The sequence below is a fragment of the Vidua chalybeata genome, chromosome 2, assembly GCF_026979565.1.
Source record: "Vidua chalybeata isolate OUT-0048 chromosome 2, bVidCha1 merged haplotype, whole genome shotgun sequence".
Classification (NCBI taxonomy): Eukaryota; Metazoa; Chordata; class Aves; order Passeriformes; family Viduidae; genus Vidua; species Vidua chalybeata.
The window spans coordinates 14,260,810-14,275,268 of NC_071531.1; the positions used below are offsets into that span (position 1 = coordinate 14,260,810).

A 14,459-nucleotide genomic window follows, 5' to 3' on the forward strand; every position below is an offset into this window, starting at 1 on the left:
ATCTAATGTGCTACCATGATTAGTTCCATAACTTTCAATAAAGATTTTTTCAGGGCAAACTTACAGTATCCCCATTTTGAACAGTTATAATTCTGCACAGACACCCTGGGCAAAACAGAAACATTCACTGGAAATGTGCATCAGAAGACACACAGACATCTGCAGGTCTGTACTAACTATACTTTCTTCAGATGGTCTTCATTTGAAACTGCTCATGCATGATAGGCTGGGGGATTTTATGATTGATTACCTAAAATATACAGCTTTGCATGTTCCCATTCAGTGTCTTTGATCCAGTCTTGGATGTCACAGGGGATTACATAGTTCTGTTTGGGTGGCTTGTGTATCCTTGTTGCCATTCCATCAGGAATTCTGATTTTTCTTAATGCCATCTTTTCTCCTTTTTTTTTTTTTTTTTAATTTAACCAAAATCAATGCTTCCTTGCTTCCAACTTCAATCTCTCTACATTTTTTTTCCAGACATGCAACTGCCACAAGACAGCCAGTAAAATCCATGCTCTTTGAAATCTATTGCATGTCTCACCTTTGCTTGTGCCTGCTGCAGTGGTTTCAGTTACCTCATTCCATAAAGGAGCTTACTGGATTGATTTTTACTCACTTCAGTGGGAGCGATGCCTTGTGTTCTGTTCAACCTATTACATTGTCTATCCATTGTGAAGTAATTGGAAGAAGGTAATAGTGATGCTGCCACCTAAGTGCCTTCAAATGTATTTGTTCATACGTGCTAAGTGCCTTGCTAAATTATGCCCTTACATACACATGAACAACTTTCCTGGGTTTACAGGGAAGGAAAAAAAAAAAAAAAGGAACATCAATATGTCATCCAAATCTTTTCCTGGCATTAGTTTTACAATTGAAGGCCAACCATTTCAGACTGGCACTTAGAGAAAGTTGAAACATCATCTTTTTAATTAAATTTGCTGTGGGAAAAAGAACAGTGGTTTTACTGTGTCCCTTTTTATATTATGAGAATTTTGTGATTTTGTAGTGGGATGAAAAGCTAAAAAGGCTAATGAATTAATCCAAAGAACAGTATGAAGTCTTTCTTTCTTAAACTTTGACTTAAAGGACGGTTCTTATGCATAAATGGCTTTTGCAGCTCCTCATTGGGTTAGGTGGAACTGGGAAAGCTGGAAAAACAACATGAAAAAATTCAATAAAGGGTGAAAAAGAAGAAGAAGAGGTTCATCTTGGAAACTTTGGTAGAGCTGTAGGAAAACATCCAACAAGAGGAAGAAACCTGCAATATCAGTATGTAGGAGTGAAAGCAAACAGTAAATTACATATGGTTTTACAGAAAAGCATAAAAACAAAGCCCACAGAATTTAAGCCTCCTTGTGAAGGATCCCATTGCTGAGGAAGGAACTAACACAATTCTCTTCCACTTCTTTGGCGTGACTACTTTGTGCATACTACTTAACTAGGTCATGCCTGGGATATTTTTGGGAATCTTCCTGTTAAAAAATTACACTGAAGGGAATTTTAAAAAGGGCAATTAAAATAATTAAAGAGATGAAGGGATTGATTTATGAGACAAGATCAAAAGATCTGGAATATTAAAACATGTTTCACAAATCCTGTGGAGTTTGGATGACATCACGTTGTTAAGATTAGCACAGACTGTTTGCAAAGAGTTTATTCAGTGTGAGGTTACCTGCATATTTTCAAACTAGTAGAAACTGCAAAAGTGGGGAAAAAAGGTTGAGGTGCCAGTGTTTAAAAAGCTTTGGGCTGAAAATCAAGAGCAGAGACCATACCCTCTACAGGTAGATTGGATAGATTAGATAAAAGACACCAGCTGATGGGAACAATCTTTGCACTGGCAAATAGCTGGGACAAAGGCTTTGCAGAGTATGCAGTAACCTGCACTAGATGTGTGGTTTAGCCTGCATAACCCCTGTTCTTTCTGGACCACAGCAAGCTGAAATACCAAGTGTTTCAAGTCTCAAGGTTTTTTAAGCAGGGTGTAATAGAATTTTTAACCACAGGTTCCCTGTTCATCCTCTCTGACTACATCCACCTCTGTTCATTGTTCTGAAGATATTTCACCTACAACTGCCACAATCCTAAATTCACCTCAAGAATGAAAGATAAACCAAACTTCTTCTCATACACAGCTAAGAAACATCCTTGAAGAAAAATATTCTTTTTCCTCATTTTTATAATCTGTTCAGAAATTCATTAACTTCAGGTCCTTCTGAGTCTAGCTCAGGGTTCACTAGGGTTGCCTAACAATAGTAGATTTTTTTTCCCTGAATGGCTAAAAAGTTTCTAAAGTGGTAACACATTTAAGACAGGAGTTCACAAGGGTTCTGTTCACCCTTGTTTAGGAACACTTGTATATCTCATGGCTTTATCACTTGGGAATAATGTGGCCATCTCACAATGCTATTGAAATATTGAAGTTAAACGTATCCATCTAAAATAAACTTACACAAGAGTTCTCTCTCCATTCCTGGTTCTGTATATTCAAAGTATTGTTAAACATTAATGCAATACAATTAAATAAGCAGAATAACATGTGCAAACATATTATCCCAAGCTGAAGTGCTTGCTAGAAGATAGCACCAAAATGGGAAAAGCAGGGGCTGCAAACAGAAAAGGGTTAGGACTTGGTAAAAACCCCTGAAAGTGCTTTCATCATCTTCATTGTTTGTACATCTGAATCAGCTTTTCCCTAGGAATTTTCTTTTTTTGAACACAGCTCTAGTCCTTAAGTACTTGCTTATCATTGACAGAAGTCATGGTAAATTTTGAGAGGTAGGAGAGAGAAGATAATACTTCATTTTAGAAAAATATTGCTGGGGTGGGATGGGAAAGAGTCTTGTAAGTTAATGGTTGTTTTAGAAATTATTGGAGGTGACAATGTGCTATCACCATTGTGACCAAACATGAAATTCACCACTTTGCAAATAGCATTATCTTATTATATAAGATGAAATTCACGTTTTCTGGAGGTGAACAACTGTTTAATACAGCTAAGAAAACTAGAACTGATTATTGTAATGAATGTATTTCTTCAATTTGTGTTTCTACTCTTGTGCCTGAACATGTTACTGTTTACTAAAACAAACACAGTTTATCCCCCCTCTCTTGGATGCTTTCTGTCTAATATATAGGCTTGCTGGGGCATAGCTCTAGAGGCTTAAAAAAACAGATAGCAAACTGTCCATTTCAAATTAAATTTAGGCAGTGTGGAGTCTACATCTTACGGGAAATTATGAGAAAAATCCCTGACTTTAAAAACAAGCATATTGAGTTCAACAGGAAACTTACTCAGGTAGATTACAAGATGAATAAAGACTCTTTCTTTTCCTTCTTTTTTTTTTTTTTTTTTTTTTTCTTTTTTTTTAATTCTGCAAAGAAAGACCCTGGAGAGTCAAATTATATCATAGGATGTAAGACTTCTCACAGAACAAGAGAACAATTTCAGGAAGTTAGCAAACTCAGATAAGAGTTAATTACTTAAATAAGTGCTACCATAAATTATAGCAGCTATTATACTCCCTGCTTTTTGAGAACCCTCTGCTGGATTTTAGCCAGAGTGTTGTGTGTAAACCCTTGGGATTTCCTGTGGTCCAAATAGACTCTGGTCTGTTTCCTTTGGGCAGAGGTTATTTACCATGGAGGTGAGACCTTCAGTCCAGTTATCCCAGGATCCTGGTCATCCTGCACATCTTCTTCAGGGACACCTTACTTGCGTTAAAATACTCACTAATCAGGTTTCAATCTTGACAGAAGCTAATGAATTATTTTGACAACACTGAGAAGTAGCCACAGAAACCACTTACAGACCCTTCCTTACCTTTGCCTTCCCAGCTGCATCCTCTAAGCTTAGACCACGTCGTACCTTTAACCTGCACATATTGGGAGGTTTGGGGTTGGGTTTTTTTCCTAACTGCCAAAATGCCACAGACCTGACAGAATTTCTTCTGTGTTTCTCTGTAGATGTTTGACCATTCGACAGAATTGCCCAGAATCCTAATGAGTATTTCCTCACCCCAAACCAAATACAAGGAAAGGCTAGATGAACACTGCTTTACCATCCCAACCACAGTCATGCCTGTGAACTTACCACATGATACAGCAAAATTTGATCAAGCGTTTCTTTAACATCTGTGTCATCTCTCAGAACAGTTACAGTCTATAAGTCCCTCTTGGTGTTTGAAAATAGCCTTTGAGGAACCTTTCTTATAACTCCTATCAGATAATCTTCCCTATTCACTCTTTGTCCCCAGTCATCATCTGATCCCATGGGCAACTCATCAGGTGATTCCCAGTAAGACATCAGATTATCATCCTCTTGGATAGCAACCAAAGGATTTGTCTGGCTTGTCCACCTTCTATCATGCCTGTCACATTGTCTGGATGCACCTCCTCAGGCGTCGATAGGGCCTGCCAGTACTAGTCTTCTTTTATGACCTAAGCTATAGAAGTTACGTCTGATGGCTGCATCAGCTTGTTAGAATATCTAAACCACTCCCAAGTGGTGACTTACAGAGTACAGGACAGGACCTGTGGTTCACAATCAAAAAGAACATAACAGAAAAAAATTTGAATTCTGATGCTTCATTTCCCCCCACACAAAGCAGAATTATGGCAAGCTCAGGTGAGGTCAGATAACCAGTGCTAGGCATGGCTGTGTGTGACATGCTTGGGACTTCAGGATAGCCCTTGTTTCCAGCAGCAATACAACAGAATCATTTGTCTATTACATTAAGCTGGTTTTGGTTGTTTGCTTGGTTTTCTTTTTTTTCCTGTTCTCCTTCTGTTTTGTTTCTATGTCCTAATAATTACTGTCACAAAAGGAATAATAAGCAGGTTTCCCCAATACCTTCAAGTTACATCATCCTGTCTATTGATTATAATTTCCCATGGTATGCAGGTGACTTCAGGAAGAGGTTACCCCTAGATATCAGAAAACACACTGAACAGGTAAATTCCCTCTTTTTCATCACAGCACTCTGTATCCAGTGGACACTGTTCTCCTTTCTGCAGCTACAGTTGAAACAATGTAAATAGTACAGAAAACCTGATCAGGGTGAAATAATTTCCTTTATACCTTGTAAAACTCTTTATATTAGGGGAAAATATACATAGGGGGATAATTTGTAATCCTAGCCTCTCATAACATGAAGAAAACAAGATTCTTTCTGATCAAAATTTTTTTTTTAGGGAGGGAGGGAATCCCTGCACAGAGAAGAATGGATGGTAAATTGATTAAAATTAGAGTAATGAATTCATCCAGACAGCATGGAGGCAGTAGAAAAAATGAGCAAAAGAGAGGGAGTGTAAAAAAAAAAACACAATAGAAAAGATGTTTTACCTTAACTAGACATTAGTAGTATGTACTTTATATGCATGTTTTACAATATTATTTCTCATGAAGTTGTTCCTTTTAGTTACCTTTTCCAATTCTCTTTTGAGTGATGACGCCTCAGCATGCACTCTGTGAGAAATGCTGATGAATTATAGTGTGAATTTTATTTTCATATCTGTATTGTATACTGAATTCAGGGCTTCTTACATTAAATTCTGTTGCCACGGAAGTCAAAGACAGACTTAATGCTACCTTCAAGGGAGCCAGAATGTCAGTATTTGTCTGGTGCACTGCAGACAAGGTTAGACCAATATTCTTTTTTACCTGATCATTTGACTTTTCAGGCAGAATTGTATGTAACAGCATTCAAAATATAAAACCAAGGAGAATGAACAAAAATAAAACCAAGGAGAATGAACAAAATGCTTAAATACATGCCAATAACTCATACTAGCTACAATTAAGTCATAAACTCAACCCCTCAAAACTGTATAAAGGGTATTACTTTATTGATGAGTTGAGCTTTCTTACTGTGAGACAAGGTATTAACCTTATGCCTGTCATGAGTGAACCTTTTGATTGCAAGTGCAATACAAATTCCAAGTCAGAAAATGGTCTCTTCTGCAAAGGGATTTCCAGATTAAAGAAAGGAATAATGTCTAAATAGGCCAACATGCCAGTGCAGAACAGCTGTTGCACATCAGGCTCTCCTGTGCACCCTGTTCATGAAACTTATCTCCTGTGACTCAGATATCTACAGTCCAGAAGCCTGTATTTGATCTGGTTGTCTTGACTGCATTCAGAAACAGCAGAGAGACAGTTTTAAGATGTAGTTCATCTCATCTGCAGTTTAAACCAGATCAGATAAAATGTGTTCTGCTCCTATCTGTTGCCTATGAACAGTTCAGGTGAATTCCACATTCTTGGAGTGCTTTGAACAGATTGAATTAATTTCTTTCTATTCAGTGATACTGTCAACATGAAATAAGAACTGTCATGTGGGGATGAGAGCCATGATTACTTTTTTCCAAGTTTTCTCCTTAGAGGAAACTTTTGTACCAACTTCTCCATTTTCTATTGTAAATAAGAAACAGCATGTGCTTAGGAAAGGGAGATGAGTTTTCTAGGGGAAAAACCAATACAATAAGATAATACTGATCAACTCAGCTGGCCATGGTCTCATTTTATTTGCTGTCAGACCATCTTTGAGTTCATTAAATAACATCACAGAACAAAAAAGTTGAAAGGACTTTGTGAAAGACTGGTTTTTCACAGTCAGTTCCTCTAAGAAGTTGTCAGGTAACATCTAATAATAAATTTCTATGTTTTTTAAATGCAATGTAAATGAAAATGTAGAGTGAAGAATATAATCCAAAGTTATTGATCTTGTAGCTCATCTAAGTGCTTTCACAATTAGAGCTAAAATGGATAAACCAAATTTGGAGAAACAGATAAAAGTCTAGTAGTTAATCCTCCAAAACCTATGGAAAAATACTGACCCCATTAACTAGGTAGTACAATAATAATGTATAGCAATCTGTTGCCAAAATTTCACCAGAACACAATAAAGTAGTAATTGGCAGTAATAACAGCAAAGTGCCTTTTGGAATTGACATAAAAATTTTCAGTCTGAAACAGCCTGTTGTAAACATCAGAAAATTTATGTGTCCTTGGAACTCAGAAGTTTGTCAGGTAGGATATACTGATTGCAGAAGTTTGTCCCCACTGGTACCAGCTCAGTCTTTACTAAAATGTCTCAACTGATACTTTGAGAGAAACTAGAGCAGTAAGTTAGGAGTCAGGAGATCAGTGTTTTAATTCTTAAGTTGCTAATGTTTATTCCACTCAAAAAGTGGTAGTAATAGTACTTTCTTTCTCTGTTAGTTTATACACCCATGAGGATGAAAACCGTTTCAGCTGTGACATTTTAAAAAATACAAATTCAACAGGTAGCTCTAAATTCCTCTTGTGAATAATGTATATGGTATTCTACACAAATTTCCCATATGGTTCTTTATTACTTGCCTTATATTATCTGAGTGATTCCTTATACAGTCTTTAATATATTCTCCAGTTATTTAACAGGTTAGTTTAGATTTCTTATTTAGGTTTTCTTCTTTACTCTGTTAATTTTAAACAGAAAGAACTTCTGCTGAACACAAAATGGCATGTGTGATATTGTCAATGAGCAAGCAGTTGTTCAAAAGATAACATGTAGTTTGCTTAGAGGTTTTGGCTGCAAGACTTATATAATGACTATTATTGCCAGCAACATTAACCACAAATACAAGAAAATCAGAAAAGTAATCAGATAGGACTACTTACCATATGCAAAGCTCAAATGTAGGTGGGTTTTTTTTTCTTCCCAGCATCAGAATTCTCGAAGGTTTTCTTCAAAGAGGTGAGGGGTGAAAATCTTGAGAGGGAATATTTTCAAATTTTTAAGGGGATTTCCAATAGAACCTGCAGGTACTGGTAACACCTGAGGATAATTTTCAAAGGCAGGACTTTTGAGTACTGTATCTATTTTGACTTTTGGGGTGAAAATTGTGAAAGAAATGCAGATTTGGAAAAAGAGATAGAGCAAAAGAATTTCTTATACAGAATTCAAATCATCATTAATTTCTTCTGTCTGGACAAAATTGGAAGCAAAAGACTCCCTTGAAGAGAGTTATGTCAAAGCATAGGCACTGAAGATGCCAGTTGCTTCAATAGACAAGGATTTTTCAGCTACACAAAGGAGGACTATTCATACAGGGTTCTGTAATTTAAGGACTTCAAGTATTTTATGGAATAAAATGCAATTGTATTTTCTTTATTTTAAAGTTTATCAACTTACTCTTGTGAGTTCATGAATCTTGAAAAAAAAGCAAGTAGCTGTTTAGTTTCCTGTCATTTCCCAATCCCAACTAGATCAGCATGACATGCAAAATTAAAAACATAAGTGAATAGGTAATGTCATTAGAATTTCTGGTGTGGAAACATTTTAATTTTTCAATTAAAACTTGACAGAAAGGTTGCTGTTATGACCTAAAGCAAATCGTGGGTAATTTAGTTTGGTCTGGCTCCTATGCTTTCAGTGTTTTGGGATTGCTACTATGCAGGGGTTAAGCTGTCAGAAGAAAAGAATGTATTGTTGTACCTGCAGGGTAGTAGAAATCCTGGTTAGGTTTCTCTTCTGATCTAGGCAGTGATATGGTGGCCTTGTTTTTGTACTCTGATGAATTCAAGCTGCTGTGTTCTGAGAGCTCACTACTTCCTGACCTTTTTTCTATTTTGCCCTGTTTTCAAGGGCTTCATCTGTCATAATCAATGATACTGTGTTTCATTGTACCAAAAGAGCCCAAGTTGGTGTCTTGTCAATGCTAAAAGACACTGATTCAAAAAGATATTTGAGAATGCTGAAATGAAACTCTTGGATTATATATTCGTCCTGATTCCTGTTTTAAATTGTGCACTATTGTATTTCTCTTCATCACATACTCAAAATGACAGAGCCCCATGTAACAATAAACAATACAGAACTGCCAGCCTTTAACTTTTACTGTTTGCTTAGGAAGTGTGCAGGAACTGATGACAAAGTGTATGAATTAATTTTTTGACCAATGAATGCTGAATAACAGATTTTGTAACAAAATGGCTCAAGAAAAGACAAGATACATTTTCTGTGACAGCCACTTCTGGCTGTCAAACAAAGCTGTAAAACTTATCAATATGTCATGCAGACTTCTTGGAACAAATTATGTAGTTGCCTGACTCCATTCTTCCAGAAAACTTTTCCACAGATTTTATTGCACTATGACATGGTTACACTATGGCACTGAGAGCCAGACTCTCTCTCGGCTCTCCTGGTCGATGGGGCCAGTTTTCCTTTGTGTTATGGGCAGCATAGTACAGCCAGACTTAGTGTGGAGCCTTTGCTAGCTGCAGCACTGCAGGAGTATAGAAGCAGCAGCCAGCTCTTCTTTCCCGCTCACTGTCCTGCGTTGAAACTATGTGGATGGATTAAAAGACTCAGCCCTAGAGGATAACAGCTTATCCTGTCAGAAACCAGGCTTGAGGCTGATGCTGGGGTCTCTCTGGTCCCCAGGCGTGGTACTTGCTGTAGTGCTTCCTAGTGGTATGGAAACAAGTCCCATGGGATCCCTTGGGATGGGCTGCAATAGACCTGCAGGAGGAAGCCAAGATGGTTAGAGGAAATACTAATAAGCACCTTACTCTTTAAGTATTCTTCTTCCCTGGAAATATTTTCTTGTCAGCATTTCTACTGTTGGATCCCTTCTAGTTATGAGATCACATGATTGTGATTTTGCAGGGTAAACCAAGGGACTCTGAAAAATTTCTTTGATTTCTGATCAAGAAAACAAGCCTGTTATTACTATGCATATAGCACTGTTTAGTCTACTGACCACTTGGCAACAAATTTGCTTTACTCTCAATTAGATTTATTTGAGGTGCTGGAGCAAATCCAGAGAAGGGAAACAGAGCTGGTGAAGGGTCTGGAGCACAAGTCTTATGAGGAGTATCTGAGAGAGTTGGGGTTTTTTTAGCCTGGAGAAAAAGAGTCTCTGAGGAGACGTTATTACTCTCTTGAACTACTTGAAAGGAGGTTGTAGCCAGGTGGGAGCTGGTCTCTTCTCCCAAGTAACAATTGACAGGACAAGATGAAATGGTTTTGAGTTGCACCAGGGGTGGTTTAGATTGGATATTAGGAATAATTTCTTCATTGAAAGCATTGTAATGCATTGAAAAAGGTTAGCCAGGGAAGTGTTGGAGTCACCATCCCTGGAACTGTTCAAAAACATGTGGGTAGGGCACTGGAGGGCATGGCTTAATGTTGAATATGGTGGGTTGATAGTTGGGCTTGAGGATCCCAAAGGTCTTTTCCAGTCTTTACCATTCTATTGTTTTCCTATTGTTTTTCTTTCTCATTCATGAATAATATCAAGATAAAAACATACTAAATTTGTTTCCCTCTGTTTTGTTCAAAATGTAAATGGTACTTTTTGATGGGAAAAAGACCAAAAGTTCTCTGCTTGTAGGTAATTCTGGTCAAACTGTATCTTGAGAGTAGCATTAGCTTTAGGCTTACTTCTGTTAGTAAGCCTCACTTATACCTTTATAATAATTAATGGAGCTCAACTTTAAGGGATAGTGCATGTGTTACTGCCAGAGTTGTCCTATTCATATGGCAACCATCAGGCATGGCATATTCCATTGCTCGGGTCATGTGCAGTCTGTCTGAATGGTAGCCTCCAGTAACACATTTACAGTATATCCTTCTGCTGAAAACAACACAGAGCTCTATTTATAAACTGTTTAGGAGTTAAATGTCTCATAAGTGTTCCAGCCCTTAAAAGCAAGCATTTCCACTTCCAATGTGTTAGTGAAATGACCACATTTATTCACAAATCATTCTCTGGGCTGGCTTTATCAATTCTAAACCACAGCTGAATCAATGACATTTTCTCCCTTTATCTGGCTTTCAGTCAAGCCCACAATCACTTTCCCTATGTGCCGTGAATGTTTAATTGGTAAACACTGCAGGATAATATTTAACTATAAATAAAAATCTATCATTACTGCCGTGTTATAAACACATAGGGAAATTCCAGTTTAATTTTCTGAAATTGCTTGCTTGCAGCACTAAATATGTGGGATTAAACTGACTTTGAGAGAATGCTGGGAAGCAATAAGAAGCTTTTGGCCTGGTGCTGTTTCTGAAGGCTTTGCAAAGATGCTATCATGCAGCATTTCAGTCATGGCAGGAATGAACTGGAAATTTCCTGAGAAGAGGTGGTGGGTAGGTAAAAGGTTGCTATAAAACCTTAAACCTCCCCTAAGGTCGAATTGCAGGCTGCTTGAAATAATGAATCTTAAAAACATGTAGTGCAACTGTGGTGTAAATACAAAATGTGCTGCATGAGTAAGTAGATAAGGAAATAATAAAAAAACACAAAATACCTCAGAATGAGGGAGAAGCAATGACTATCATATAGTCATTAATCTCTTTAATCCTTACACTCTTTCTGCAGTTTCAAGTCCCAGTCATTTCTCCCATTCCTCCTTTCAACTTCCTGCCCCTCAGTTCCATTCTCTCATCTTTCTTTCCTGTGATAATCACTTTAAATCTTTGCTGACTGGAGACCTCGTTCTTCAATACTCTCCCAACTATTTCCCCTCCACTAATTTGATTTTTAATTAGCTGCATGCTACTCCAGCCCTGCTTCTGTCTATAGCTCTTTGATACTTTATTTACCTTAATGTCTTTCATTTATCTCAGCATCTTGATCTGTTATTTCAAAATCAGCAGAGCTTTCTCCATGTTCCCATTCAAGCCGCTTTTACCCAACCTGTTCTGAATGCAGCACTGTTTGTTCTCAGTGCTTCTTCCTTTCTTCTTCTCCTAAACCATATTTTATTCTGTTTGATACCATCATTTGCATTCCCTCCTGCTGAGTCCTTTGTAGGATGTTCATTCCATTAGTTTCTGATTTCTCTGCTGTTTACAGCAGCCTTTTCTTGCTCTGCCTGCACTGTTGCTGACTTCCTGACTGAATTAATTTTCAAAATGCATGCTGCTATTGGGGTTTGGTCTGTATGACAGGGATCATGTTTAAGACCTAGTATCTCTTTTCTAAAAATCAATTTTTCCACTGCACACTACTTTCAAACCATCTTCATATCAGTACTTGGAGCCCCACTCTCCAAACAGATGTACATCATTGCACTCAGAAAAGGGAGTTTCTACACAGAGAATTTATGATCCAAATACTGAAAATAAAAGGGATCAGCAAAATGCCAAAACATTATTTTGGCACAACCCTCTTTTACATGGGCTGAGCTGAAAGTTTAATTCAGGTCCTGTAAAAACTTAGTCCAGTTTGTTAATGGTGGAAATATTCTCTTACTCAAACCATCATCTCCCTGGTTCTCCAAGAAGTAAAACCAAGCCTGGGCAGATGTGGAGATTTTCTCAGCACCTGCCGTAGTTACTCAGCATCACATTTAAGGTGCTGTCAATTTTGATGACAGATGTATTGCAGGCTTTACTGTGAAGTGCAGTCACCGAGTAGAAACTGGTCCAAGGTACTAAACCAGGCTGCTATTATTTCAGCTGTCCAGGAAACTAGTGTGATTGTGTGTGATAATATGGTTAGTGCCCTTACTAGCACCTGTCTTCAGTTTTTTCAACCATTTTATTTTTTCTTTCAGTGGGAAGTAAATCAGAGTCACATACACAAACACAAATGTTGGTGTGTGGTAAGCAATGGTCCTGGTGTGCAAGCTGGCTCTTCTAAGAAGACCTCATTTTCTGTTCTCTTGCATAAAATAAATCCTTTAGACTGAGAATTCTAGAAATGTACCCAGTTTCAGTTGTTGCTTTTCAGAATCTTGGCTGGATCTTTACATGATGCATGTAAGGCTTATTCACTGTAAAAACATCTTCCTTCCTACAGCAAATCATCCTTCAATGTTAGTCCAGGTTTTTGCCTAATATTGTTAATGACCTCAAGGGAGATAAAGCATTAAGCAATAGATTGTATGAAAGTATGTGACCTGGTATATATAAGCTAATAATCTCTGGCCAGAAGTGCAGCCTTTCAAATAGTTGCCACAGCTGGCAAACTACACATAATTACATAGGGAGTCATCATTCTCTAAGCAGTCCTTGTCAATCATATCAGCACAGTCATTTCTTTTAAAGACATGTAAAAACTAGAAAGTCTGACAAATACATTTGCTAATTAAGTCCCCAGCTAAATCAAGAGTAAAACACAGATGCCATGCTCCTCCTTTGCTTCCTCCTGGCTGCATAGGAATGGCTTGTTGAGAAATTATCACTTTTTCATTTAAAAATCATGTATTACTGACAAAACAAAGGCAGGCAGATACTAATAACTCTGCAATGTAGTTCTGGATTTGTTAGTGAGAAGGTGAAGTCAAAGTGAGGAGGTGGGGGAGGTGCTGGGAAAGGCAGGAGGTAGAAGAAATACAGGTTGTGAATTCAGTGTCAAACTGGTAATCACAGAATCACAGAATGGTTTGAGTTGGAAGGGACCTTAAAAACCATCTCATCCCAACCCCCCTGCCATAGACAGGAATACCTCTCACTAGACCAGGTTGCTCAAAGCCGCATCCAACCTGGTCTGGAACACTTTCAGAGACATCCCCAACTTGGACAATCTGTTCCAGCACCTCACCACCTTCACAGTAAATAATTCCTTCCTAATACACAACTGAAATGTGCCCATTTGCAACTTAAATCCTTTCCCCCTTGTCCTGTCACTGAGAACCCTTGTGAAAAGTCCCTCTCCAGTGAATGAGTGGGCAGTCAGCTGTGACAGGGAAGTTGTTTCTCTAATTGGCTTTCCAGCCTTCAAACTTGATCTTGGCAGAAAGAATGAGAAAAGGCAGGTGAGCATTTCTGAAGGTAAAAAGAGATTATTTACAACTACAGCAGAGATGTACAGTGTAGGAGATGGACAGGGATGATGTGAGGCCACACATGTAATTGAGAATGCCTGTCTTCAGGCATACATTTGGCTTATTTCTAAGCCTGTTCTAGAAAGCTTGATTTCTAAATCACTATCTCCATCATTAGTACTTTTAAGCATTATTGTTTATTTTTTAATCTCTTTTTATTTTAATTGTTACTTTAAAAAATATGAAGAGATTGTTAACTCCAGATATCTAGCAATTAGAAATTATTCATCATGTTTCAATGATCTTAAAGACACACACATATATAAGACATATTGTGTTACTAGACTAAAATATTTTAAAATTGTAAATGATTAAGATGAATACTTACAAGTTTTAGAACATATTCTAAAACATTTTCTGGAGGAATGTGGTGCGCATGAATGAAGACTTTTTCAGCACGGTAATCAGCCACAAACCAGTGTTTATTCACACAAAGCTTTTTATTCACAAATGTGCCAAAGAAAGAAAGAGGAAATAAGGCAGTGTAGGAACTAACAGTCACTAGTCTGTTCGACTCTCTAGTGCCTGATTGCTCTGAGCAATCCTATCTGTTAATATAGTCCTTCTGCAACATGGCTGTGGAGCTGGCTGTGCCCTGGCTGCTCACCCAGGCTGGGTCTGCAGTGTGTTC

The 14,459-nt window shown here is 37.7% G+C and overlaps 1 protein-coding gene and 1 long non-coding RNA gene across 3 annotated transcripts in view; one reads left to right on the top strand and one right to left on the bottom strand.

The window, feature by feature from the left end:
• The first annotated feature begins 4,530 nt into the window (after nucleotides 1-4,530).
• LOC128783415 (uncharacterized) lies at nucleotides 4,531-5,284 on the top strand. Its single transcript, XR_008429155.1, has 3 exons — nucleotides 4,531-4,630; nucleotides 4,907-4,956; nucleotides 5,197-5,284. It is a non-coding gene; the product is annotated as an uncharacterized LOC128783415 (long non-coding RNA).
• Nucleotides 5,285-9,111: 3,827 nt separating this feature from the next.
• The window catches only part of MBTPS2 (membrane bound transcription factor peptidase, site 2), a 51,865-nt gene continuing 46,517 nt past the window's right edge, over nucleotides 9,112-14,459 (bottom strand). Inside the window, exon 12 of one of the 2 annotated variants that reach the window (XM_053934053.1) lies at nucleotides 9,112-9,509. In XM_053934053.1, coding sequence (XP_053790028.1) covers nucleotides 9,385-9,509 — 125 coding nt within the window. In that variant the 3' untranslated portion in view covers nucleotides 9,112-9,384. The remainder of the gene's footprint in view (nucleotides 9,510-14,459) is intronic. The other variant, XR_008429150.1, reaches the window with a different exon arrangement.